Genomic DNA, 27,046 nt, shown 5'->3' with positions numbered 1-27,046 from the left:
CCTTCCTCCTTTCTTTTCTTCTCCTTTATTCTCTTCTTCCTTCCTTCCTTCCTTCTTTCCTACTCCCTACCCTGACTCCCTTCCTTCTTTCCTTTTCCATTTTACCTTCCTTCCTTCCTTCCTCCCTTCTTTTCTTCTCCTTCCTTCCTTCCTTCTTCTCTTTCCCCCCTTCCCCTCTTCCTCTCTCTCTCTCTCTCACCTGTGGGCTCGTCCGGCACTCTGCCCGCGCTCAGAGGCTCCCTCCTGGCGGGCGGGCGGGCGGGGCGGGAGGGGCGTGGCCTCGGAGTTGGAGTGACGTCAGGCGGCGCTTAAAAGCGGGCGGCGCGGAGCCCGAGCCCCAGTCCCTTCCCCGCTCGCTGCCGGTCGGTCTGCCTCTCTCTCTCTCTCTCTCTCTCTCTCCCGTGTCCGTGCGGGCGAGGATGTTCCCTGGGCGGCGGGGGCTGCTGCTCCTGCGGGGGGCGCCTGGGGGGCCATGGGGCCATGGGGCCGCCTAGGGCGCGGGCGGGGCGGCGGCAGCAGGGGCGGCATCCCCGGGGGCGGCGGCGGCGCGTCCTGCTGCTGGGCTCGCTGCTCTCGCTCTGGGCCACCTACCTGGGCTACAGCCTGCTGCTCTCCTCGCCCTGCCGGCCCTGCCCGCCCCTCCAGAGCGAGACCGGGGCGGCGGAGGGGCGGGGCCTCCTCGAGGGGGCGGGGCCCCAGCCGCCCAGAGGCCCCGCCCTCAAGCGCCTCCCGGGGGTCCTCATCGTGGGGGTCAAGAAGGGCGGGACCCGCGCCGTGCTGGAGTTCCTCCGCGCCCACCCCGCCGTCCGCGCCCTCGGCACCGAGCCCCACTTCTTCGACCGCAACTACCACCGGGGCCTCCAGTGGTACAGGTCAGGCGGAAGGGCCATCTGCCGGGAGTGCTTTGGTTGTGCTTTCCCTTGTATTGGATTAATAGGCTGTCTGATTTCATGGGTTGCCGAGAGTTTCCCGGGCTGTCTGGCCATGCTCCAGAAGCACTCTCTCCTGACGTTTCGCTCACACCTATGGCAGACCTCCTCTCAGGTTGTGAGTCTCTTAGGTGGAAAACAGAAGTCTTGTGTGTTGGAGGCACGTCTGAATGTTGCAGCTTCAAAGCCTTGCTGCTTCCTACCTGGGGGGGGGGGGATCCTTTGTTCGGAGGTGTTAACTGGCCCTGATTGATTCATGTCTGGAATTCCCCTATTGTTGTTCTTTATTCCAAGAATTTGCAGCACTTTATCAGTCACCTCGTGTTTACAATATTTATATGGTGCACCTTACCCAGTCTACTTTTACAACCTCTCCGTTTTAATCCATGTTTTTATTACAGGAGAGTCTCACTTATCCAACATAAACGGGCTGGCAGAATGTTGGATAAGCGAATATGTTGGATAATAAGGAGGCATTAAGGAAAAGCCTATTAAACATCAAATTAGGTTATGATTTTACAAATGAAGCACCAAAACATCATGTTAGACAACAAATTTGGCAGAAAAAGTAGTTCAATACGCAGTAATGCTATGTAGTAATTACTGTATTTATGAATTTAGCACCAAAGTATCACGATATATTGAAAACATTGACTACAAAAATGCGTTGGATAATCCAGAACGTTGGATAAGCGAGTGTTGGATAAGTGAGACTCTACTGGACATATAATATTGATAATAATATTATGTTATACAATATAATACTAATAATAATACCATATAATAATATTAATTATATGTTATATATTACGTATTATATAATAGTATAGTGGTATAGTTCAATATAGTAATATATAATGCTAATATTGTGCTATGCTAATAATATAATATATTGTATATACATATAATATTGATAATAATATTATGTTATACAATATAATACTAATAATAATACCATATAATAATATTAATTATATGTTATATATTACGTATTATATAATAGTATAGTGGTATAGTTCAATATAGTAATGTATAATGCTAATATTGTGCTATGCTAATAATATAATATATTGTATGTACATACAGCTGCTCTGAGTCCCCTTCCAGGTGAGAAGGGTGGGATATAAATGTAGTAAATAAATGCAGTAAATAAATAATTAATTTTAGACTTAGGCTCGGCCAAAGTCTGAAATGACTTGAAGGCACACAATAACAACAACAACAATCCTAATTCACTTGACTATCTCATTGGCCAGTAGCAGACCCACACTTTCCATTGAAATCCTAATAGATTTATGTTGGTTAAAATTGTTTTCATTTTTAAATATTGTATTGTTCTTTCGTTGTTGTTGTTGTTGCACTACAAATAAGACATGTGCAGTGTGCATAGGAATTTGTTTGTATTTTTTTTCAAATGATAATTCGGCCCCTCAACAGTCTGAAAGATGCGGATTATATAGCAGTGTAGACTCATATAACTCAGTTCAAAGCGGATAATGTCGATTATATGGCAGTGTAGATTTATATAACCCAGTTCAAAGCAGATAATGTGGATTAAATAGCAGTGTAGACTCATATAACCTGGCTCAAAGCAGATATTTGGGACATGCGGTGTAGAAGGGTCCCAAATTTCCCTCCACCCAACAGTTAACTTCCTTTAAAGCCCAGGATATAATGGAAGTGTCCCAGAAATAGAAAAGTTTAGGCTCTGCTTAAAAAGTTTGAGGACCCCTGCTCCAGAAGCACTCTCTCCTGACGTTTCGCTCACACCTATGGCAGACCTCCTCTCAGGTTGTGAGTCTCTTAGGTGGAAAACAGAACTCTTGTCTGTTGGAGGCAAGTCTGAATGTTGCAGCTTCAAAGCCTTGCTGCTTCCTACCTGGGGGGAATCCTTTGTTCAGAGGTGTTAGCTGGCCCAGATTGATTCATGTCTGGAATTCCCCTATTTTCTGAGTGTTGTTCTTTATTCCAAGAATTTGCAGCACTTTATCAGTCACCTCGTGTTTACAATATTTATATGGTGCACCTTACCCAGTACACTTTTACAACCTCTCCGTTTTAATCAATGTTTTTATTAGTTCATTTGGTTTTATTGGCTAATGTTTAATTTTTTTATAATTGTGCATGTTTTTTGTCTATTGTTGTGCTTTATATTGCTATTCTTTTTACTCGGGCTTGGCCCCATGTAAGCCACCCTGAGTCCCCTTTGGGGAGATAGAGGTGGGGTATAAAATAAAGTTATTATTATTATTATTATTTATTTACTGTCCTGATTTTAGAGGTTTTTTTTAAATACTGGTAGCTAGATTTTGTTCATTTTCATGGTTTTCCCCTTTCTGTTGAAATTGTTGGGTGGTGTTAGCTGGCCCTGATTGTTTCCTGTCTCTTTTCTAGCTGGCCCTGGTTAAAGGCTCTGCAGGCTAATTCAGCCAGAGAAGTCAGCCATGTATTGTAATAATAATATTATTTTTTCCCTGTCAGGAGCGACTTGAGAACTGCAAGTCGCTTCTGGTGTGTGAGAATTTGCCGTCTGTAAGTAGGTAAAAGTCCAGTCGTGTCTGACTCTGGGGGTTAGTGCTCATCTCCATGTCTAAGCCAAAGAGCCAGTGTTTTCCTTAGACACCTCCACAGTCATGTGGCCGGCATGACTTCATGGAGCGCCGTTACCTATTGGTACCTATTGATCTACTCACATTTGTATGTTTTCGAACTGCTAGTTTGGCAGAAGCTGGGGCTAACAGCGGGTGCTCACTCCGCTCCCCAGATTCGAACCTGCGACCTGACAGTCTGCAAGTTCAGCAGCTCAGGGCTTTAACACACGGCACCACTGGGGGCTCCCCATAGACAACAATATACAAGTATAAATACAATGACGTAAGTTTAATCAACAGCGCATTAAAATCCCACTAATAAAATTATGAATTTTCTCAAACACAGATAAGTTCCGGGCATGAAACAATCAGAGCCAGCTAACACATCCCAAGTCAAACTCCCCCAGGCAGGAAACAGCCAGGCTTTGAAGCTGAAATGCAATTCAGTGCTAATCAAGGTGGCCAATAGCAACATTCACACTTGCCTCAAACAGAGAAGATTATTTCTCCCACCCTGGACATTATTCCATAGATATCTAAACCCCACTTGCCCAGTTTCCAGCAGACCTCACAACCTCTGAGGATGCCTGCCATAGATGTGGGCGAAACGTCAGGAGAGAATGCTTCTGGAACATGGCCCTACCATCCAGAAAACTCTGCAAAGGCTCCAAACAGGCAGGGAAAGAGGTTCCACTTCAACTTTATTAAGAACTTCTTGAATAGTCATAAAACTCTTTGATAGTGGAACTGTATTTGAAGCTGTTCAGTAGTGGAACGCTCTGCCTCAGAGTCTGGTGGAGGCATTTAAACAGAAGCTGAATGGCCATCTGTCAGGGGTGCTTTGATTGTGCTTTTCCTGTATGAAGGCAGAAGGGGTTGGTCTAGATGGCTCGTGCGGTTCCTTCCAACTCTATTATTCTTTTAAGCAAAAACTGGTTGGCCATCTGTGGGGATAGTTTTAGATTGTGCCTTCTGCCTTGCAGAAATGGGTTGGACTGGATGGCCTTTGGGGGCCCCTTCTGACTGGTTTTAGGCTGCAATTCCTCACCCTTGTGCCTCGCAGCCCATAATAGTTCCCACCGGCTCCAGCTATGATCAAAGACCTCCTTCTCCCACTAAACTCAGTTTATTATTTGAAGTGTAAAAATCAGAAAGAGCCTGGAACAGGAACTAGGACTTTTCTATTTCTGGGACACTTCCATTATATCCTGGGCTTTAAAGGAAGTTAACTGTTGGGTGGAGGGAAATTTGGGACCCTTCTACACCGCATGTCCCAAATATCTGCTTTGAGCCAGGTTATATGAGTCTACACTGCTATTTAATCCACATTATCTGCTTTGAACTGGGTTATATAAATCTACACTGCCATATAATCGACATTATCCGCTTTGAACTGAGTTATATGAGTCTACACTGCTATATAATCCGCATTATCTCATTTGTACTGGGTTATATGGGTCTACGCTGCTTTATAATCCACATCTGCTTTGAACTAGATTGTATGAATCTACACTGCCATATAATCCACATTATCTGCTTTGAACTGGGTTATATGAGTCTGCACTGCTATATAATCCACATTATCTGCTTTGAACTGGTTTATATGAATCTACACTGCCATATGATCCAGATTATCTGCTTTGAACTTGATTATATGAGTCTACACTGCTATATAATCCATATTATTTGCTTTGAACTAGTTTATATGAATCTATGATGCCATTTAATCCAGTTTATCTGCTTTGAACTGGGTTATATGAGTCTATACTGCCATATAATCCACATTATATGCTTTGAGCTGGATTATTTGAGTCTACACTGCCATGCAATCCACATTATCTGCTTTGAACTGGATTATATGAATCTACGCTGCCATTTAATTCACATTATCTGCTTTGAACTGGATTATATGAATCTACGCTGCCATTTAATTCACATTATCTGCTTTGAACTGAGTTATATGAGTCTACGCTGCATTATAATCCAATTCAAAGCAGAGAATTTGAATTTTGTATGGCAGTGTAGATTCATATAAGCAATTTCAAAGCAGACAATGTAGATTATATGGCAGTAGAAGGGCCAGGACACTAAGGGGAAGGGTCAGGGCCTGGTCAAACCCATAGTTTCCTGCCCCAATTGCTTCTCATTCCGCTCATTTGGACCTTTCCGTGTGCCACGGGTGGGCCGTGTGCTGCGTGGGATGCCTGCCAAGCTAAACACTCCATCTCCCCGCTTGACAAGTGACTCAAACCCAAGATTAGCTGGCACCAAAAGCTAGGAGAGCAGAGCCTGGCTACAATGCCAGGAATAATTTGGGGAGGGGGGAGGCTAAACAAACGTTTGCCCAGCTGCATTGCAATTTGGGGAAGGGGAGAGCGTGCCAGGACCAACAGGGAGGTATATGCGGGCACGGGGACGGGCATTGCTGGCTGCAGGCCATTCGTTATAAGCCTCAGACGGCGCTTGGCAGAGCAAGGAGAGTCCCTTCTAGCATGATATCCAAGCCTTTTGCCCATTGCGTCACCATTGATCACAGCACGTCAAGGCACAAAGAGGCAAAGAGTGGTCCAAAGCATGGCCTCTTGTCCGCCGAGTGCCAACATTTTAAGATAAATTCTACCAAATGCTGTTTTGGGCACAGATCATAGAATTGAAGCAAAGCACCATCCAGTCCAATCTGCCAGGAAGGACACCATCCAAGCCCTCCCAACAGATAGCCATTCAGCCTGTGATAGAGTTAGAAGGGGCATCCAAAGGGCATCCAGTCCAATTCCAGTCTGCCGGGAAAGACACCATCCAAGCCCCCCCAACAGATAGCCATTCAGCCTGTCATTGAATCGTAGAGACAGAAAAGTCACCCAGTCTAACGCCAATCTGCCAGGAAAGACACCATCCAAGCCCTCCCAACAGATAGCCACTCAGCCTGTCATCGAATTGTAGAGTCAGAAGCGAGATTAAAAGGGCATCCAGTCCAACCCCAATCTGCCAGGAAGAGCACCATCCAAGCCCTCTAAACAGATAGCCATTCAGCCTGTCATAGAGTTGGAAGGGGCATCCAAAGGGCATCCAGTCCAACCCCAATAATAATAATATAATAATAAAACTTTATTTATACCCCGCCACCATCTCCCCAACGGGGATTCGGGGCGGCTTACATGGGGCCATGCCCAAAACCATACAATATGACAGAATATAAAACAACATATCATAACACAATTTAACAATACAATAAATCATAACATACATTAGAACCCAAAATTCAGAGAAAGCAATAAAAACCAGGGCAGGCCACATGAACACTAAGTTAAAACTCTGTGAGAAAGACATATGAATAAAACCATGGGGTGCAGGGACATAAAATAGTGGATCAGTCTAGAGCAGGGGTCCCCAAACTAAGGCCCGGGGGCCGAATGCGGCCCTCCGAGGTCATTTACCTGGCCCCCGCCCTCAGTTTTATAATATAATATATTGTATATACATATAATATTGATAATAATATTATAATGTAATACAATATAACACTAATAATACCATATAATAATATTATATATTCTATCTTACATATAATATTACAGTACAATGGTATAGTTCAATATAGTAATATATAATGCTAATATTGTGCTATGCTAATAATATAATATATTGTATGTACAGTAGAGTCTCACTTATCCAACACTTGCTTATCCAACGTTCTGGATTATCCAACGCATTTTTGTAGTCAATGTTTTCAATACATCATGATATTTTGGTGCTAAATTCATAAATACAGTAATTACTACATAGCATTATTGCGTATTGAACTACTTTTTCTGCCAAATTTGTTGTCTAACATGATGTTTTGGTGCTTCATTTGTAAAATCATAATCTAATTTGATGTTTAATAGGCTTTTCCTTAATGCCTCCTTATTATCCAACATATTCGCTTATCCAACGTTCTGCCGGCCCGTTTATGTTGGATAAGTGAGACTCTACTGTACATATAATTTGTAAGCCACTCTGAGTCCCCTTTGGGGTGAGAAGGGTGTGATACAAATGTAGTAAATAAATGCAGTAAATAAATAATAAATAAATTTTAGACTTAGGCTCACTCAAAGTCTGAAATGACTTGAAGGCACACAACAACAACAACAACAACAACAACAACTCTAATTAACTTGACTATCTCATTGGCCAGAAGCAGGAGAACACTTCCCATTGCAATCCTGATAAATGTATGTTGGTTAAAATTGTTTTTATTTTTAAATATTGTATTGTTCTTTCATTGTTCTTCTTCTTGTTGTTGTTGTTTTTGCACTACAAATAAGACATATGCAGTGTGCGTCGGAATTTGTTTGTATTTTTTTCAAATGATAATCCGGCCCCTCAACAGTCTGAAGGATTGTGGACCGGCCCTCGGCTTAAAAAGTTTGGGGACCCCTGGTCTAGAGGATAGATATCCCAAGGGAATAACCGAAGAAAGATATGACAGTTACTCTCCAAAGGCACACCGGAAGAGCCATGTTTTTAAGTCTTTCTGGCCATTCAGCCTGTCATAGAGTTGGAAGGGGTATCCAAAGAGCATACAGTCCAACCCCAATCTGCCAGGAAGGACACCACTTAAGCCCTCTAAACAGATAGCCATTCAGCCTGTCATAGAGTTGGAAGGGGCATCCAAAGGGCATCCAGTCCAACCCCAATAATAATAATATAATAATAAAACTTTATTTATACCCCGCCACCATCTCCCCAACGGGGATTCGGGGCGGCTTACATGGGGCCATGCCCAAAACCATACAATATGACAGAATATAAAACAACATATCATAACACAATTTAACAATACAATAAATCATAACATACATTAGAACCCAAAATTCAGAGAAAGCAATAAAAACCATGGCAGGCCACATGAACACTAAGTTAAAACTCTGTGAGAAAGACATATGAATAAAACCATGGGGTGCAGGGACATAAAATAGTGGATCAGTCTAGAGGATAGATATCCCAAGGGAATAACCGAAGAAAGATATGACAGTTACTCTCCAAAGGCACACCGGAAGAGCCATGTTTTTAAGTCTTTCTGGCCATTCAGCCTGTCATAGAGTTGGAAGGGGTATCCAAAGAGCATACAGTCCAACCCCAATCTGCCAGGAAGGACACCACTTAAGCCCTCTAAACAGATAGCCATTCAGCCTGTCATAGAGTTGGAAGGGGCATCCAAAGGGCATCCAGTCCAACCCCAATAATAATAATATAATAATAAAACTTTATTTATACCCCGCCACCATCTCCCCAACGGGGATTCGGGGCGGCTTACATGGGGCCATGCCCAAAACCATACAATATGACAGAATATAAAACAACATATCATAACACAATTTAACAATACAATAAATCATAACATACATTAGAACCCAAAATTCAGAGAAAGCAATAAAAACCATGGCAGGCCACATGAACACTAAGTTAAAACTCTGTGAGAAAGACATATGAATAAAACCATGGGGTGCAGGGACATAAAATAGTGGATCAGTCTAGAGGATAGATATCCCAAGGGAATAACCGAAGAAAGATATGACAGTTACTCTCCAAAGGCACACCGGAAGAGCCATGTTTTTAAGTCTTTCTGGCCATTCAGCCTGTCATAGAGTTGGAAGGGGTATCCAAAGAGCATACAGTCCAACCCCAATCTGCCAGGAAGGACACCACTTAAGCCCTCTAAATAGATAGCCATTCAGCCTGTCCTAGAGTTGGACAGGATCCAAATGCCAGCCTCACCCCTCAAAGCCATTATGACAAGCCCCTGAATTCTGGACTTCTGGGCTTCCTTTTGGGGCAAAGTGGGGCCACTGTGAGTCTGGTGCCGAGCGCACACCCGCCTCTGCCCCCGGTGAGCCTTCTGCTCCTTCTTCCTTCCGGGGGGCTGTTCTTGCACCTTCTGCTGCGCACGGCAGATAGAGATGTGTGCGCACTTTCCTTACAGGCGGGTTGTTTTTGTGGGGCACGTTTCCCCTGAATTCAACCTTCGTTGCACTCCATATTTGTGCAGAGTTTGGCCTGGCCTTTCCTTCTGGAAGACATTTCCTGCAAGTGGCCTCTGGGTTGGCTTTGGGAGCCACATCTAGCTCTTCTCAGCCTTGAAAACCTAGAATATGCTGTCATCATCATCGCCATCTTCCTCCTTAGTCTCTGCATTGCAAAGCTTCCTGACTCCGGCACGTTGCTTTGTGCCGCTGTTATGCTTTTTGTCAGTTTAGTCTCTTAAATTTGTATAAACAGACCAAACCCGCTGAGTGTCGAATGGGTTGCCTGGCCTCAGGCGTTGGAAAAGCAAGGTCTGCGTCATCCTCCTTGCAGATTGGGTTTCATGGAGGCAGACCTTCCGAAATCCAAATATTTCCTTCTCTGGTGCTTCTCTTTCCTCTAAAAGGCCGGGTTTGGATACTCCGGCATTTCTGTTTCTTATAATAATACTAGCTGTGCCCGGCCATGCGTTGCCGTGGCGAAGTCTGGTGGTATGGGAAATAAAGTATTGAGGAATTGGTGGTAGTTAAGGTCAAGGGTCAAGGTTTCCCCTGACATTAAGTCCAGTCATGTCTGACTCTGGGGGTTGGTGCTCATCTCCATTTCTAAGCCAAAGAGCCGGCGTTGTCCATAGACTCCTCCAAGGTCATGTGGCCACGGGCATGACTGCATGGAGCGCCGTTATCTTCCCGCTATTCATCTACTCTCATTTGCATGTTTTTGAACTTCTGGGTTGGCAGAAGCTGGGGCTAACAGTGGGGGCTCTCTCCGCTCCCCCAATTCAAACCTACGGCCTTTCGGTCCAGAAGTTCAGCAGCTCAGCACTTTTAACACGCTGCGCCATCACGGGATATTATTTCCTAAAGGTTGTGAATATACAATATTTTTGATTTTTTTGTCTGTTGGAGGCAAGTATGAATGCTGCAATTAGGGGAAATGATTAGCATGTATGGCCTTGCAGCTTTAAAGCCTGGCCCTTTCCTCCCTGAGTGAATTTTTTGTTGGTTGCTAGCCCGGATTGTTTCCTGTCTGGAATTGCCTTGTTTTCAGAGTGGTGTTCTTTGCGATATTAATTAGATAATCTGTGGAAGAGGCCTAAGTGAAGCCTAACTCTGCCTGTCCTCTGGGGTGAGTCGGTTGCTAGGAGACCAAGTGGGCGGAGCTTAGCCTTCTAACTGGCAGCAATTAGATAAAAACCATTATTGCTCTCCCTCTAATTAGGACTTTATTTTTCTTTTCTTTTTGTTGTATCAACCTAGAGGCGTGGATGATGGGTTGTGTTGTCAAATTTCAAGGTTGGGGGGCCTGTAGTTTTGTTGTTTTGTCCGCTGCCGTGATGCCATCACTCTTTTATATATATAGACTAGCTGTGCCCGGCCACGTGTTGCTGTGGCATATGGGAATCCTTTGTTGGCCAGGTGGAATAGCAGTAATAATAGCCTCAAAGCCTGGCCGTCTTCTTCTTATGGGAGTCCTTGTTTGGTGAACTGGACTGCAACGGAATAAGCTTGCTGCTTGGACACCTGGGTACTTGCATTTTAGGGTAATTGTTTTTTGGGCTGCTAGAATTGCAACGAATAGCCTCGCTGCTTCCAAGCATGGCTGCTTGCTATCTAGGGGAATCTTTGGTTAGCCAGCTTCAATAGTACAGCGTAGTATCGTCGCTTCAAAGCCTGGCCGCCTTCTACCAAGGTTAATCCTTTGTTGGTCTGGTTGAATTGCACTGAATAGCCTTGCAGCTTCAATGCCTGGCTGTGTTACACCTAGGGGAATCCTTGTTTGGTGAGCTGGAGTAGCATCTTCAGTCAAAGAGCCTGGCTACTTCCTTTGTAGGGGAATCCTTGTTTGGCCAGCTTAAATTGCACTGAATAGCCTTGCAGCTTCAATGCCTGGCTGTGTTACACCTAGGGGAATCCTTGTTTGGTGAGCTGGAGTAGCATCTTCAGTCAAAGAGCCTGGCTACTTCCTTTGTAGGGGAATCCTTGTTTGGCCAGCTTAAATTGCACTGAATAGCCTTGCAGCTTCAATGCCTGGCTGTGTTACACCTAGGGGAATCCTTGTTTGGTGAGCTGGAGTAGCATCTTCAGTCAAAGAGCCTGGCTACTTCCTTTGTAGGGGAATCCTTGTTTGGCCAGCTTAAATTGCACTGAATAGCCTTGCAGCTTCAATGCCTGGCTGTGTTACACCTAGGGGAATCCTTTTTTGGCGAGCTGGAGTAGCATCTTCAGTCAAAGAGCCTGGCTACTTCCTTTGTAGGGGAATCCTTGTTTGGCCAGCTTAAATTGCACTGAATAGCCTTGCAGCTTCAATGCCTGGCTGTGTTACACCTAGGGGAATCCTTGTTTGGTGAGCTGGAGTAGCATCTTCAGTCAAAGAGCCTGGCTACTTCCTTTGTAGGGGAATCCTTGTTTGGCCAGCTTAAATTGCACTGAATAGCCTTGCAGCTTCAATGCCTGGCTGTGTTACACCTAGGGGAATCCTTGTTTGGTGAGCTGGAGTAGCATCTTCAGTCAAAGAGCCTGGCTACTTCCTTTGTAGGGGAATCCTTGTTTGGCCAGCTTAAATTGCACTGAATAGCCTTGCAGCTTCAATGCCTGGCTGTGTTACACCTAGGGGAATCCTTGTTTGGCGAGCTGGAGTAGCATCTTCAGTCAAAGAGCCTGGCTACTTCCTTTGTAGGGGAATCCTTGTTTGGCCAGCTTAAATTGCACTGAATAGCCTTGCAGCTTCAATGCCTGGCTGTGTTACACCTAGGGGAATCCTTTTTTGGCGAGCTGGAGTAGCATCTTCAGTCAAAGAGCCTGGCTACTTCCTTTGTAGGGGAATCCTTGTTTGGCCAGCTTAAATTGCACTGAATAGCCTTGCAGCTTCAATGCCTGGCTGTGTTACACCTAGGGGAATCCTTGTTTGGCGAGCTGGAGTAGCATCTTCAGTCAAAGAGCCTGGCTACTTCCTTTGTAGGGGAATCCTTGTTTGGCCAGCTTAAATTGCACTGAATAGCCTTGCAGCTTCAATGCCTGGCTGTGTTACACCTAGGGGAATCCTTGTTTGGTGAGCTGGAGTAGCATCTTCAGTCAAAGAGCCTGGCTACTTCCTTTGTAGGGGAATCCTTGTTTGGCCAGCTTAAATTGCACTGAATAGCCTTGCAGCTTCAATGCCTGGCTGTGTTACACCTAGGGGAATCCTTGTTTGGCGAGCTGGAGTAGCATCTTCAGTCAAAGAGCCTGGCTACTTCCTTTGTAGGGGAATCCTTGTTTGGCCAGCTTAAATTGCACTGAATAGTCTTGCAGCTTAAAAGCCTGGCTGCTTTCTACATATGGGCAGGGTGTTTTCTTTTCTTTCTTTTTTTTAATGGTCACTCCTTGGAAAGTGATGAGTATTGTGGCCAAATTTGGTGTTATTTGGCCAAATGGTTTTATTGTTAACTCGGTTGAAAACGGCTCTTCCTCGTTCTCTAATTTGGATTTTATTTTTCCACTTTTTTTTTTGTTTGAAAGACAATTGTCTCTTCCCTTGGCTCTGCCAGGGATCTCATAAACCCAGACCGGGAGCCTGATTGTTCAGCCGGTGTCAGCGAGATGCTAATGCGGTGTCATGGAGCCGTGCCCGATGGCTGCGATGGTGGGCGAGGGGCTCCGGGTCATCCATCAGCCAGGGACAGCTGCATAAGTGGCACACTGATGGCGGAGAGTCATAAAAGCGCCATGCCTTTAATGGGCCACCTCTGGGATTATGAAAGGCCCGCTCCTCCAGGGACTCAGGCCATCCATTTTTTAAAAGAATGCATTCAATCACAGGTCCTGATCAATTATGAAACAATGGAGTTCATAAATTGCAGAGATGAGACTGGAGGCTCTCGGAAAAGGTGACGGGCAGGGGATCAGAGCAGCTGAAGATGCCTCAATAAATACATTCATGATAGTAATAATAGAAACAGTAACAATAATAATGCAATTATTATTTTTATTATTATTTTATTATGACACAGCAAACAAGAGAGATATGCTGGATTTCGTATCACAAAATCGGCTAAGTTTTTCCTGTTGTTTTTCGTCAATGTGACTGTCACCTGGGATGGCAACATCAATGATCCAAACCTTTTTCTTTTCCACAACTGTGATGTCTGGTGTGTTGTGTTCCAGAACTTTGTCAATCTGGATTCGGAAGTCACACATTATTATTATTATTATTATTATTATTATTATTATTATTATTATTATTATTATTTCATATCACAAAATCACAAGTCGAACACTTCCCAAGTGTCTAGGACTGTGTGATGTATTTTCGGATGATGCGTGCAGATCCCAGCAGGGTGGCCTTTTGCAGTTGGCAGATCGTAATTTTGTCAATGTCTGTTGTTTCCAAATGCCGGCTGAGATCTTTTGGCACGGCACCCAATGTGCCCATCACCACCGGGACCACCTGCACTGGTTTCTGCCAGAGTCTTTGAAGTTCAGTCTTGAGGTCCTGATAGCGGCTGAGTTTTTCCTGTTGTTTTTCGTCAATGCGACTGAAAAAAAAAAACTCAGCCGCTATTATTATTATTATTATTATTATTATTATTATTATTATTATTATTATTATTATTATTATATAATATAATAATGACGAAAAACAACAGGAAAAACTCAGCCGCTATCAGGACCTCAAGATTGAACTTCAAAGACTCTGGCAGAAACAGTACAGGTGGTCCTGGTGGTGATGGGCACACTGGGTGCCGTGCCAAAAGATCTCAGCCGGCATTTGGAAACAATAGACATTGACAAAATCACGATCTGCCAACTGCAAAAGGCCACCCTGCTGGGATCTGTGCGTATCATCCGAAAATACATCACAAAGTCCTAGACACTTGGGAAGTGTTCGACTTCTGATTTTATTTATTTATTTATTTATTTTTCAAGCTTATATGCCGCCACTCCCCTAGGGCTCGGAGCGGCTTACAAGAACCGGCTAAAATCAACAATTTAAAGAACATCTTAAAAACATCTTTAAAAACATCTTAAAAACATCCTAAAAGCACCTTTTAAAACATCAAGAACAGAACTCAAAAGCCTGTCGAAACAGGTATGTCTTTTGTGATTTTGTGATTTCGTATTTTGTGATACGAAATCCAGCATATCTATCTTGTTTGCTGTGTCATAATAATAATAATAATAATAATAATAATAATAATAATAATAATAATAATATATAATAATAATTATAATATATAATAATAATATACATATACGTTTGTAGGACTGAGTAAACAACAAAACCACTAAACCAAATCACACCAGATTTGGCCACAAAAGACATAGTCATCCAATCTTTCAAACAAAAAAAACAAAACCTAGAAAAATAAAATCCAAATTAGAGAATGAGGAAGAGCCGTTTTCAACCCTGGCTGCTAGTGTGTGTGTGTGTGTGTGTGTGTATATATATATATATATATATATATATATATATATATATATATATATATATATATATATATATATATATACTAGCTGTGCCCGGCCACGTGTTGCTGTGGCAAAGTGGTGGTGGTATTGGTTAAAAATTGTTGTGTAATTTTTATTTGACGTTATTTTCATTTTTTATTAATTTTATTGTAAGTTATATTTTTATTTATTATATTTTATTATTTTCTTGTATTATTTTTAGTTATTTTCTGTTATTATAGTATTTTATTGTATTAATTTTTTAGTGCTTTTTATTATTTTTTCTTGGGTTGCTAGGAGACCAAGTTGGAGGAGCTTAGCCTTCTAACTGGCAGCAATTGGATAAAAGCAATTATTCCTCTCTCTCTAATTAGGACTTTATTTTTCTTTTCTTTTTGTTGTATCAACCTAGAGGCATGGATGATGGGTTGTGTCATCAAATTTCGAGGTTGGGGGGCCTGTAGTTTTGTTGTTTTGTGGGTCGCCGTGATGCCATCACTCTTTTATATATATAGATATATATATATAATGTGCATTAATTAGGACCGAGTTAACAATAAAACCACTGGGCCAAATCACACCAAATTTGGCCACAATACTCATCACTTTCCAAGAAGTGACCATAAAAAGAAAAGACCCTGGGTGCAGGAGGGACACCAGGCGGGGGGTCATGTACAATGTCCCCCTCATCCTCATATGGAAAGGGTTAATTCCAGGCTTTGTCAGTTTCCAAATATAGAGAGATACCTTGCACTGCTGAGGCCCCATGCAGTGCAGAATATGGTCAGTATAGATTTTTAAATAGATTCATTAAATGCATTATGTGGTCAGTGTATGTAGACTCATGTGGTCAGTCTAGGCTCATTATATGGACAGTTTAGACTCATATCAATGCATTATATTGTCAGTGTGTGTAGACTCATTATATGGACGGTGTAGCCTCGTATCAGAGTCCCCAGTGGCGCAGCGGGTTAAACCACTGAGCTGTTGAATTTGCTGACCAAATTTGAATCCGGGGAGCAAGGCGAGCCCCAGCTTCTGCCAACCTAGCAGTTCGAAAACATGCAAATGTGAGTAGATTAATAGGTACTGCTCCAGCGGGAAGGTAACGGCATTCCATGTAGTGATGCCGACCACATGACCATGGAGGTGTTTACAGACAATGCTGGCTCTTCAGCTTAAAAATGGAGATGAGTACCAACCCCCAGTCGGACACAACTAGACTTGATGTCAACGGAAAACCTTTATCTTTACAAGACCCATATCAGCACATTATATGGTCACTGTAAACGTATTATAAGAATTATATGGTCAGTGTAAACTCATATGATTACTGTAGACATATTGACGGTAGACTCATACCAGTGTAATATGTTCACTGTAGATACTATATGCATTTTATGGTCAGTGTAGGCACATTATATGGTTAGTGTAGACTCATATCAGTGCTTTCTAGGGACAGTGTAGACTTACTATATGCATTATGTGGTTAATATAGACGACTGATTATATGTACAGTGTAGACTCACATCAGTGCATTATATGGTCAGTGTAGACTTATTATATGCATTATTTGATTAGTGTAGATTATATGGACAATGTAGACTCATATCAGTGCATTGTATGATCCGTATAGACTTATATGTATTATATGGTTTGTGTAAACTCATTATATGGTCAGTGTAGACTCATATCAATGCATTATATGGTCAGTGTATACTCATTATATGGTTAGTGTAAACTCATATCAATGCATTATATGGTCAGTGTATACTCATTATATGATTAGTGTAGACTCATATCAGTGCATTACATGGACAGTGTATACTCATTATATGGTTAGTGTAGACTCATATCAGTGCATTATATGGACAGTGTATACTCATTATATGGTTAGTGTAGACTCATATCAGTGCATTATAGGTCAGTGTATACTCATTATATGGCCAGTGTATACTCATTATATGGTCAGTGTAGACTCATTATATGGTTAGTGTAGACTCATATCAATGCATTATATGGCCAGTGTATACTCATTATATGGTCAGTGTATACTCATTATATGGTTAGTGTAGACTCATATCATTACATTCATATCATTACATTATATGGTTAGTGTAGACTCATATCAATGCATTATATGGTCAGTGTATACTCTTTATATGGTTAGTGTAGACTCATATCATTACATTATATGGTTAGTGTCGTGCAATGCTTTTGACACGAAATAAATAAATCAATTATATGGTTAGTGTAGACTCATATCAATGCATTATATGGTCAGTGTATACTCTTTATATGGTTAGTGTAGACTCATATCAGTGCATTATATGGACAGTGTAGGCTTATATAATGCAGCTTGAACTACATCAGATGTGTCTAGACTGACCATATAATGCTGTTTGAAACTGCATTATGTAGCAGTGTCGATGAGGCCTGGATTTCTGAGACTCAAATAATTTTGGGCAGTGTTTCTATGCAGCCCAAGGTCCCGGTTCATTGCCAGAGCTGGCGTGGTGCAGTGAGACTGGGAACCGGGTTCCAATTCCTACTCAGCCATAGAAACCGATTGAAAAGGAGGCAATGGGATATCTCTGTGATACATTGGAAAGTCACACTCCCAATGTGACAAGGAACCGGGAACAGCATCTGTGCCATATTGGCAGCAAGGCCTCCTTCGCTCTGCAAAGCGGGGTTTCGAATGGAGAGAAAGAGAAGCACAAGGAACAGAAGCCCTTCGTGGCCTTGCCCCACGGATTCTCATTCAACCTTTGCAAAAGGGGCAAAGACCCATAGGGAACATTTCCTTCCCCTTGGAGACAAAGAAGACCTTAAGAAGTTGGCGGAATCAATCAAAGGCTGCGATATTTACATATTTCTTCATTCAGTTTGAGACTTGAAAGTCATAGGTCTTGCATCATAGTACTTGAGAAACTTCAAGTCACTTCTGGTGTGAGAGAATTGGCTGTCTGCAAGGACATTGCCCTGGAAGGTACCCCCAAAGGCCATCTAGTCCAACCCTCTCAAAGGAATATTTTCTTTGTGTGTGTGTGTCAGGAACGACTTGAGAAACTGCAAGTCACTTCTGGTGTGAGAGAATTGGCTGTCTGCAAGGACATTGCCCTGGAAGGGACCCCCAAAGGCCATCTAGTCCAACCCTCTCAAAGGAATATTTTCTTTGTGTGTGTGTGTCAGGAACGACTTGAGAAACTGCAAGTCACTTCTGGTGTGAGAGAACTGGCTGTCTGCAAGGACATTGCCCTGGAAGGGACCCCCAAAGGCCATCTAGTCCAACCCTCTCAAAGGAATATTTTCACTTTTTTCGTGTCAGGAGTGACTTGAGAAACTGCAAGTCACTTCTGGTGTGAGAGAATTGGCCGTCTGCAAGGATATTGCCCTGGAAGGGACCCCAAAGGCCATCTAGTCCAACTCACTCAAATAAATACTTTTTTATTTACTACATTTCTATCTCTCTCTTCTCACCCCGAAGGGGACTCAGAGCAGCTTCCTAATTATATTTACACATAATATATTATATTATTAGCATAGCACAATATTACTATATATTGGATTATACCACTATACTGTAATATTATTTGTAATATTACATGTAATATACAGTAGAGTCTCACTTATCCAACATAAACGGGCTGGCAGAATGTTGGATAAGCGAATATGTTGGATAATAAGGAGGCATTAAGGAAAAGCCTATTAAACATCAAATTAGGTTATGATTTTACAAATGAAGCACCAAAACATCATGTTAGACAACAAATTTGGCAGAAAAAGTAATTCAATACGCAGTAATGCTATGTAGTAATTACTGTATTTATGAATTTAGCACCACAATATCACGATATATTGAAAACATTGACTACAAAAATGTGTTGGATAATCCAGAACGTTGGATAAGTGAGTGTTGGATAAGTGAGACTCTACTGTATATGTAATTAATATTATTGCATTATTAGTAGTATTATATTGCATTACATAATAATATTATTATCAATATTATATGTATATATAATATATTATATTATTATATATTTTATACCATATATATATATATATATATATATATATATATATATATATATATATATATATATAACACCTGTGCCCGGCCATGCGTTGCTGTGGCGAAGTCTGGTGGTATGGGAAATAAAGTATTGAGGAATTGGTGGTAGTTAAAGTAAAGGGTAAAGGTTTTCCCTTGACATTAAGCCCCCTTCTATGAGCCCCCTTCTACACAGCTGTATAAAATGCACACAGAAGTGGATTATCTGGCAGTGTGGAGTCAAGATAATCTAGTTGAAAGCAGATAATATAAAATTATAAATGGGTTATATAGCTGTGTGGAAGAGCCTTGAGTCTACACTGCCATATGATCCAGTTAAAATCAGATAATCTGTATTTTATAGGTAGTGTGGAAGAGGCCTAAATGAGGCCTAACTCTGCCTGTCCCCAGGGCTGAGTGGGTTGCTAGGAGACCAAGTGGGTGAAGCTTAGCCTTCTAACTGGCAGCAATTGGATAAAAACAATTATTCCTTCTCCCTCTAATTAGGACTTTATTTTTCTTTTCTTTTTGTTGTATGAACGTAGAGACATGGATGAGGGGTTGCGCTGCCAAGTTTAGTGTTTCTGGGATGTATAGTTTTGTTGTTTTGTCCTAGGCCGAAATTTCATTATTCTTTTATATATATAGATATTGAGAGAGGCTCATTTGCTTTAAAAAACTGCAAAGAAAGTGGAGAGTCCTTCATCCTCAGAGGAAGACTATTCCGCTCTTTGACAGCTCTTAACAGTCAATATCCTTCTAAATTTTGGAATTTAAGGACCAATCCTTTTTTTTGCAAAATATTATACAAAATGACATTTCCGCACTGGAAGCGGTGCATTTTGAATACTGCAAAAGCACAGAAAGCAGCATGTTTTGTACAAACCGTACCACCTTCTGCATAGAAATGTCATTTTGTACAAAAAAAAATATGCTGAATTTCTGCCTTAATGATTTTGGGGGCCAATATCCATCCTGCAGAGATGATCAAAATGCAAAATAACCCTCAGCAGGAAACAGATTCTTTTTTTCCCTTTAAAAGCAAAGAAGCAAGATTCAAGTAAATAATTTACCTTGAAGGCCTTTTTTTGGTCTTTTCTTTCCTTCCAGTGTTTCCTTAAACTCAATACACTTAGATGCATGTTATTTATTATATTCCTTACATTATTTAAACACAGAATGAACGATAAAGTTATTAATGAACTGATCAGCCTTTGGATCTGATTAGCGGATTAATCAAGGGTTTGACTTTTCGTGGCAATTTGCTTATTTATTCATATTTATCACTGCGGTGTATTAATTAACTCGCGCTTCCTGCATCTGGAATGGCTTTTTAATTGATGTATTTATCCACGAGTTGCATATCGATGGCTGAGCACCTGATTGCTAATTAATACTTCAAAATAGTGTAGCATTTCCTCCTTTTTGCAATTATACAACATATAGGGTGCACCTACACCAGGGTGCACCTACACCAGGGTGCACCTACACCAGGGTGCAACTACACCAGGCATGGGCAAACTTTGGCTCTCCAGGTGTTTTGGACTTCAAGTCCCACAATTCCCAACAGCCCCAGGCCCCTTCCTTTCCCCCCTGAAGAAGTTTGTCCCAATTCCATCTTTGGTGGAGTTCAGAGTACTCATTGATTACAGGTGAACTATAAATCCCGGTACTTACAATTCCTATAAATCGGGGGTCCCCAAACTAAAGCCCATGGGCCAGATGCGGCCATCCAAGCTCATTGACCTAGCCCCTGTCCTAAACTTTAGACTTAGGGTTGACTTAAGTCTACCTGGTCTTTGGAGGTCTCTTTGCTTACCTATGGTCTTATGAGAATGTCTAGATGGTCTTTGAAGGTCTCTTTCCTTAGCTATAACCTAATGAGACCATCTAGATGGCTTTTGGAAGTCCCTTTCCTCACCTATGGTCCTATGAGACCATCTAGATGGCATTTGAGGGCCCCTTTCCTTACCTATGGCCTTATGAAACCATCTAGACGGTCTTTGAGGGTCCCTTTCCTTATCTATGGTCTTCTGGTGGCTTGATGAGATCATCTAGATGGCCTTTGAGAGTCCCTTTCCTTATCTATGGTCTTATGAGACCATCTAGATGGTCTTTGAAGGTCTCTTTGCTTAGCTACAGCCTAATGAGACCATCCGGTTGGCTTTTGGAGGTCACTTTCCTTACCTATGGTCCTATGAGTCCGTCTAGATGGTCTTTGAGGTCCCTTTCCTTACCTTTGGTTTTATGAGATTATCTAGATGGCCTTTGGGGGGCCCTTTCCTTACCTGTGGTCCTATGAGACCATCTAGATGGTCTTTGAGGTCCCTTTCCTTATCTTTGGTTTTATGAGATTATCTAGATGGCCTTTGAGGGTCCCTTTCCTTACCGATGTTCTTATGAGACCATCTAGATGGTCTTTGGAGATCTCTTTGCTTACCTATGGTCTTATGAAACCATCTAGATGGTCATTGGAGATCTCTTTGCTTACCTATGGTCTTATGAGATCATCTAAATGGTCGTTGAAGGTCTCTTTGCTTAGCTACGGCCTTATGAGACCATCTAGATAGCCTTTGAGGGTCCCTTTCCTTACCAATGTTCTTATGAGACCATCTAGATGGTCTTTGGAGGTCTCTTTTCTTACCTATGGTCTTATGAGATCATCTAGATCAGGGGTCCGCAAACTAAGGTCCTCCAAGGTCATTTACCTGGCCTTTGTCCCAAACTTTAGACTTGGGGTTGACCTGAGTCTGAAACGACTTGAAGGCACACAATAACAGCAATCCTAATTTTGGACTATTTCATCCTAGTCCGTCCCCCCAATAGTCTGAGGGGCTGTCAATCGGCCCTCCACTAAAAAAAGTTTAAGGACCCCTGCTATAAATCATGCTGAATTTTCTCCAGATCTCTGTAGTATGTTCAGTTGCTGATCAATTCCTCCGTATGCTGTGTGCCATACAAAAGAATAGGAAAGGTTTATGGGAGAGGCAGTGGGCGGGGTTATGCAAATTTTACACCAATATAGAGAGTAAGAAACACTGGTTCTGAAACAGAAAATCTCCCCTCTGAAAGCCTTCACTAGAACAGTGGGTAGTGTGTTGTTTATGGAGGACATTGGCAGGGCTCTCGGACATGTTTACGGCGCTCGCCATAACCTGCAATGTCATTGGAGAAAGGACCGTTGGTGTCTCCTGAATAGTGGGAGCTATAGCTATTTGTGGAAGTGGGAGCTTGTCTGTGTAAGTTTACAATACAGACACATACGCACGTACATATTTTCACTTTTATTATGTGTATAGATGAGGAGCGGAGGTAAACGAAAAGAGGAAGGACACCCAGCATTTAGTTTTATTGGAATGTAATGTTCGAAAGGCTTTAGCTAAAACAGGGAGGAAAAGGAGAAGAGATAGACATTCTGATTAGGAGATGTAATCGCTGCAAGAGGATACATTCACCCCCCCCCCTTTAATAAACAAAAATAGGTTCCATCTCGATAATAAACCTGTGGGAAAGGATGAGGTTTATATAAGTTCTGTTTGCAGGATCGATAGCAATTATGGCCCGAAGAAGAAAGCTTCTGGAGACGTGTTGGTTAGATTTATAGATCTGGAGTCATCGGACACCGTTGTGGAAGAGCCTCAAAGAATCTATGGATTTATGGCATTAAGAAAGGAGGAAAGGGATGAGGTTTTTCACACAGCAATTATGCAGAATATAGCTCCATATTTAAAGGGGAGGGAGGAAAAAACAAACATCGGATGGGAACCGAAAGTCCTAAAGTGCTCAAAGCAAACCAACGCATCATTGGAGAAGTAGACAGAGAAAGTAAGGAATAGTGATGCTTCCTGACTGCGTAATCAATCAATTAGTAATCCAATGGCTAATCCATGAGTTTGGGGTATATTTAAAACTTGGACTTTTGGATAGCCCATTACAGGTGAAATTATCTATATACTAGCTGTGCCCGGCCACGCATTGCTGTGGCGAAGTATGGTGGTATGGGAAATAAAGTATTGAGGAATTGGTGGTAGTTAAGGTAAAGGGTCCCCTGGGCTGAGTGGGTTGCTATGAGACCAAGTGAGCGGAGCTTAGCCTTCTAACTGGCAGCAATTAGATAAAAACAATTATTCCTCTCCTTCTAATTAGGAATTTATTTTTCTTTTCTTTTTGTTGTATCAACCTAGAGGCATGGATGAGGGATTGTGATGTCAATTTTCGAGGTTGTGGGGTGTTTACTTTTGTTGTTTTGTCTGCTGCCGTGATGCCATCACTCTTTTATATATATAGATATAAAGGAGTAATGGTGTCCGTTCCTCCCACAAAACAAGAAAAGTACAAGCCCCAGTACCTAGAAATTTGGCAACACAACCCACCATCCTTGCCCCTAGGTTCCGACAACAAAAAGAAAAGAAAAATAAAGTCCTAATTAGAGGGAGAGAAATAATTGTTTTTATCCAATTGCTGCCAGTTAGAAGGCTAAGCTCTGCCCACTTGGTCTCCTAGCAACCCACTCACCCCAGTGTTAAGAAAATAATAAAAAATAAAATAAATACAAATAATATAATAAAAATAATAAAAACACTAAAATAATTAAAAACACTAAAAATTAATACAATAAAATACTATAACAAAATAACTAAAAATAATGCAACAAAATAATAAATATAATAAATAAAAAAGATAAGTTACAATAAAATTAATTAAAAATACAAATACAGTAGAGTCTCACTTATCCAACACTTGCTTATCCAACGTTCTGGATTATCCAACGCATTTTTGTAGTCAATGTTTTCAGTATATCATGATATTTTGGTGCTAAATTCGTAAATACAGTAATTACTACATAGCATTACTGCGTATTGAACTACTTTTTCTGTCAAATTTATTGTATAACATGATGTTTTGGTGCTTAATTTGTAAAATCATAACCTAATTTGATGTTTAATAGGCTTCTTCTTAATCCCTCCTTATTATCCAACAAATTCGCTTATCCAACATTCTGCCGGCCCGTTTATGTTGGATAAGTGAGAGACTACTGTACTTTATTTCCCATACCACCATACATCGCCACAGCAACGTGTGACCGGGCACAGCTAGTCTATATATATAAAGGAGTAATGGTGTCCGTTCCTCCCACAAAACAAGAAAGGTACAAGCCCCAGTACCTAGAAATTTGGCAACACAACCCACCATCCTTGCTCCTAGGTTCTGACAACAAAAAGAAAAGAAAAATAAATACCTAATTAGAGGGAGAGAAATAATTGTTTTTATCCAATTGCTGCCAGTTAGAAGGCTAAGCTCTGCCCACTTGGTCTCCTAGCAACCCACTCAGCCCAGTGTTAATAAAAGAATAAAAAATAAAATAAATACAAAGAATACAATAAAAAAGCAAATATGTTGGATAATAAGGAGGGATGAAGGAAAAGCCTATTAAACATCAAATTAGGTTATGATTTTACAAATTAAGCACCAAAACATCATGTTATACAACAAATTTGACAGAAAAAGTCTACTTGACAGATGCAACTGTCTTTTGAGCTGCTTAGGTCAACAGCGAGCTAGGCTGTTAATGGCCGGGAGCTTAACCCGACCCAAGCTTCGATCTCATGATCTTTCGGTCATGATTTATTGCAGATGGCTACTAACCATCCTGGCCCTATGATTCTATTCTGTCCGATCCAGATGCAGAGGGGTGTTACTGTTGAAGTGGGAATGATTGTATATAGAGTTGTTTAAATGTAATTGAGTTATAGTGTTGCAATATGAACTGGTGATTGCATCATGCACTGTCTGCTGTCCATTATGCGAGTGTGTAAAGAGTTAACTGTGTGTTGCATCAGACCACAGGGGTGATTATAAATAGTTTGCTGTGTCATCTCCTCTCCCCTCTCTGCCCTCTGCTCTCTGCCTATCTGCACTCTGTATGTATATGTCGTCTTGAGAGTTTTCCGTTTGTCAGTAAATCTTTTGTAGAAAGCCAAACAGGCTTCAGCCTATTTATTGGTGCCAGTGATTCTTCGTTGATCTTCCGCTGCATGTGTGTTTATCCAAACCGCGCGCTCTGACAGTTACGGGGGTCCGTTACAGGGGTCAGGGTCTGCTTTTCCGCCCCTTAACTTCTCTCCTTTTCCGCTCCCTCTGCTTGCAGGCGGCTGATGCCTCGCTCTCTGGAGCACCAGCTCACCCTGGAGAAGACGCCCAGCTACTTCGTCACCCGGGAGGCCCCCCAGCGCATCTTCAACATGTCTCGCGAGGCCAAGCTGGTGGTGGTGGTGCGCAACCCGGTCACGCGGGCCATCTCGGACTACACGCAGACCCTGTCCAAGACACCCGGCCTGCCATCCTTCGAGGGCCTCTCCTTCCGCAACCGCAGCCTGGGCCAGGTGAACACCTCCTGGAGTGCCATCCGCATCGGGCTCTACATCCTCCACCTCGAGGCCTGGCTCCAGTACTTCCCGCTCTCCCAGATGCACTTTGTCAGCGGCGAGCGGCTCATCACCGACCCGTCCGGGGAGATGGCCAGGCTGCAGGACTTCCTGGGCTTGCGGCGCCTGGTGACTCGCCAGCACTTCTACTTCAACAAGACCAAGGGCTTCCCTTGCCTGAAGCGGGCCGTGGAAGGGGGCCGCCTCCCGCGCTGCCTGGGCAAGTCCAAAGGCCGGCCCCACGTCCAGATCGACCCCGAGGTCATCGAGCAGCTGCAGGACTTCTACCGGCCCTACAACGTCCGCTTCTACGAGACGGTCGGGCAGGACTTCCGCTGGGAGTGATGGATTGGATGCCCTCTGAAGCACCTGTTGTGGTAATCTAGACTCAATGTAACCCTCTCTGGGGGAGATTCCACCAAAAAATCAGCAGAGTAGCAAAAGCAAAGCTTTCGAAATGCAGCAGTTATTTACACGGGGTGAGCAAGAGAAGCCTTTGACCATTTAGGATTGCAATGGACTGCAGAGTCTCAGTAAAAGTTCAAAAAGGTATTTATTCAGGTAAAAAGACCTCCATTGTAGATAGAAAGGCTTGGGAGCTGTCTAGTCTACTCTAGACTGGTTTCTAAGGAAAAATAACAAACATCTAAATACAGTAGAGTCTCACTTATCCCACATAAATGGCAGAATGTTGGATAAGTGAATATGTTGGATAATAAGTAGAGATTAAGAAAAAGCCTATTAAACATCAAAATAGGTTATGATTTTACAAATTAAGCACCAAAACATCATGTTAGACAACAAATTTGACAGAAAAAGTAGTTCATTACACATTAATGCTATGTAGTAATTACTGTATTTTCGAATTTAGCACCAAAATATCATGATATATTGAAAACATTGACTACAAAAACGCATTGATAATCCAGAACGTTGGATAAGCGAGTGTTGGATAAGTGAGACTCTACTGTATATTGAAAACATTGACTACAAAAATGTGTTGGATAATCCAGAACGTTGGATAAGTAAGACTCTACTGTAGTTACATCTTGCAAGGAGAGACGGCAAGAAGCTTCTTGTTAGCTAGAAGAACAAAGGGCGAAGACTGAACCAAAAAAAGGTTCCAGTTTATTGGGACCATAAAAGACATTCTGACCAATGAGAAGTTAGTGTCCCTAAAGATTCACATTTCCACTAACTTCAAAGTAAGGGATGCGACGTAAACAGGATAGAGTGAAACACTGTAAAGCCTGTCTAGGCATGCTTTGGAAACAGGGAAAAGATTCCCTCAATCTAACTCTATCATCTATCTGACTACTAGACATGTCCAAAAAATCGTTTTGAATCGTATATCGGAATTATTTCGGATTGTTCTCGCTTTTTGATACGCATTCCGAGACATTGTCTCACAGCGCAACCGGCAATGTAATTCGAACCATTGTTGGCCCATTCTCTAATTGTCTCTTAATGTTTCGTTAATTTCCCCCCCCCCCCAAAAAAAATTTTTTTAATATATTTTTAAAAATATTTTTAAAATTTTTTTGTTTGTTTCTGCAACCTACCTAGAATGGGAGCTTAGCGCAGCCTAACATGGCTGCCGCTCCCCAGCCAATCA

The 27,046-nt window shown here is 42.1% G+C and overlaps 1 protein-coding gene across 1 annotated transcript in view; it reads left to right on the top strand.

Moving 5' to 3' along the window:
• The first annotated feature begins 368 nt into the window (after nt 1-368).
• The window catches only part of LOC100560689 (heparan sulfate glucosamine 3-O-sulfotransferase 2), a 27,595-nt gene continuing 917 nt past the window's right edge, over nt 369-27,046 (top strand). Inside the window, exons 1-2 of the mRNA XM_016998676.2 lie at nt 369-872; nt 25,155-27,046. The exon at nt 25,155-27,046 is cut by the window's right edge and continues 917 nt beyond it. Coding sequence (XP_016854165.2) covers nt 481-872; nt 25,155-25,776 — 1,014 coding nt within the window. The 5' untranslated portion in view covers nt 369-480 and the 3' untranslated portion in view covers nt 25,777-27,046. The remainder of the gene's footprint in view (nt 873-25,154) is intronic.

Source organism: Anolis carolinensis, unplaced genomic scaffold, assembly GCF_035594765.1.
Source record: "Anolis carolinensis isolate JA03-04 unplaced genomic scaffold, rAnoCar3.1.pri scaffold_13, whole genome shotgun sequence".
NCBI lineage: Eukaryota > Metazoa > Chordata > Lepidosauria > Squamata > Dactyloidae > Anolis > Anolis carolinensis.
This window is presented reverse-complemented; position numbering and strand designations above follow the sequence as displayed.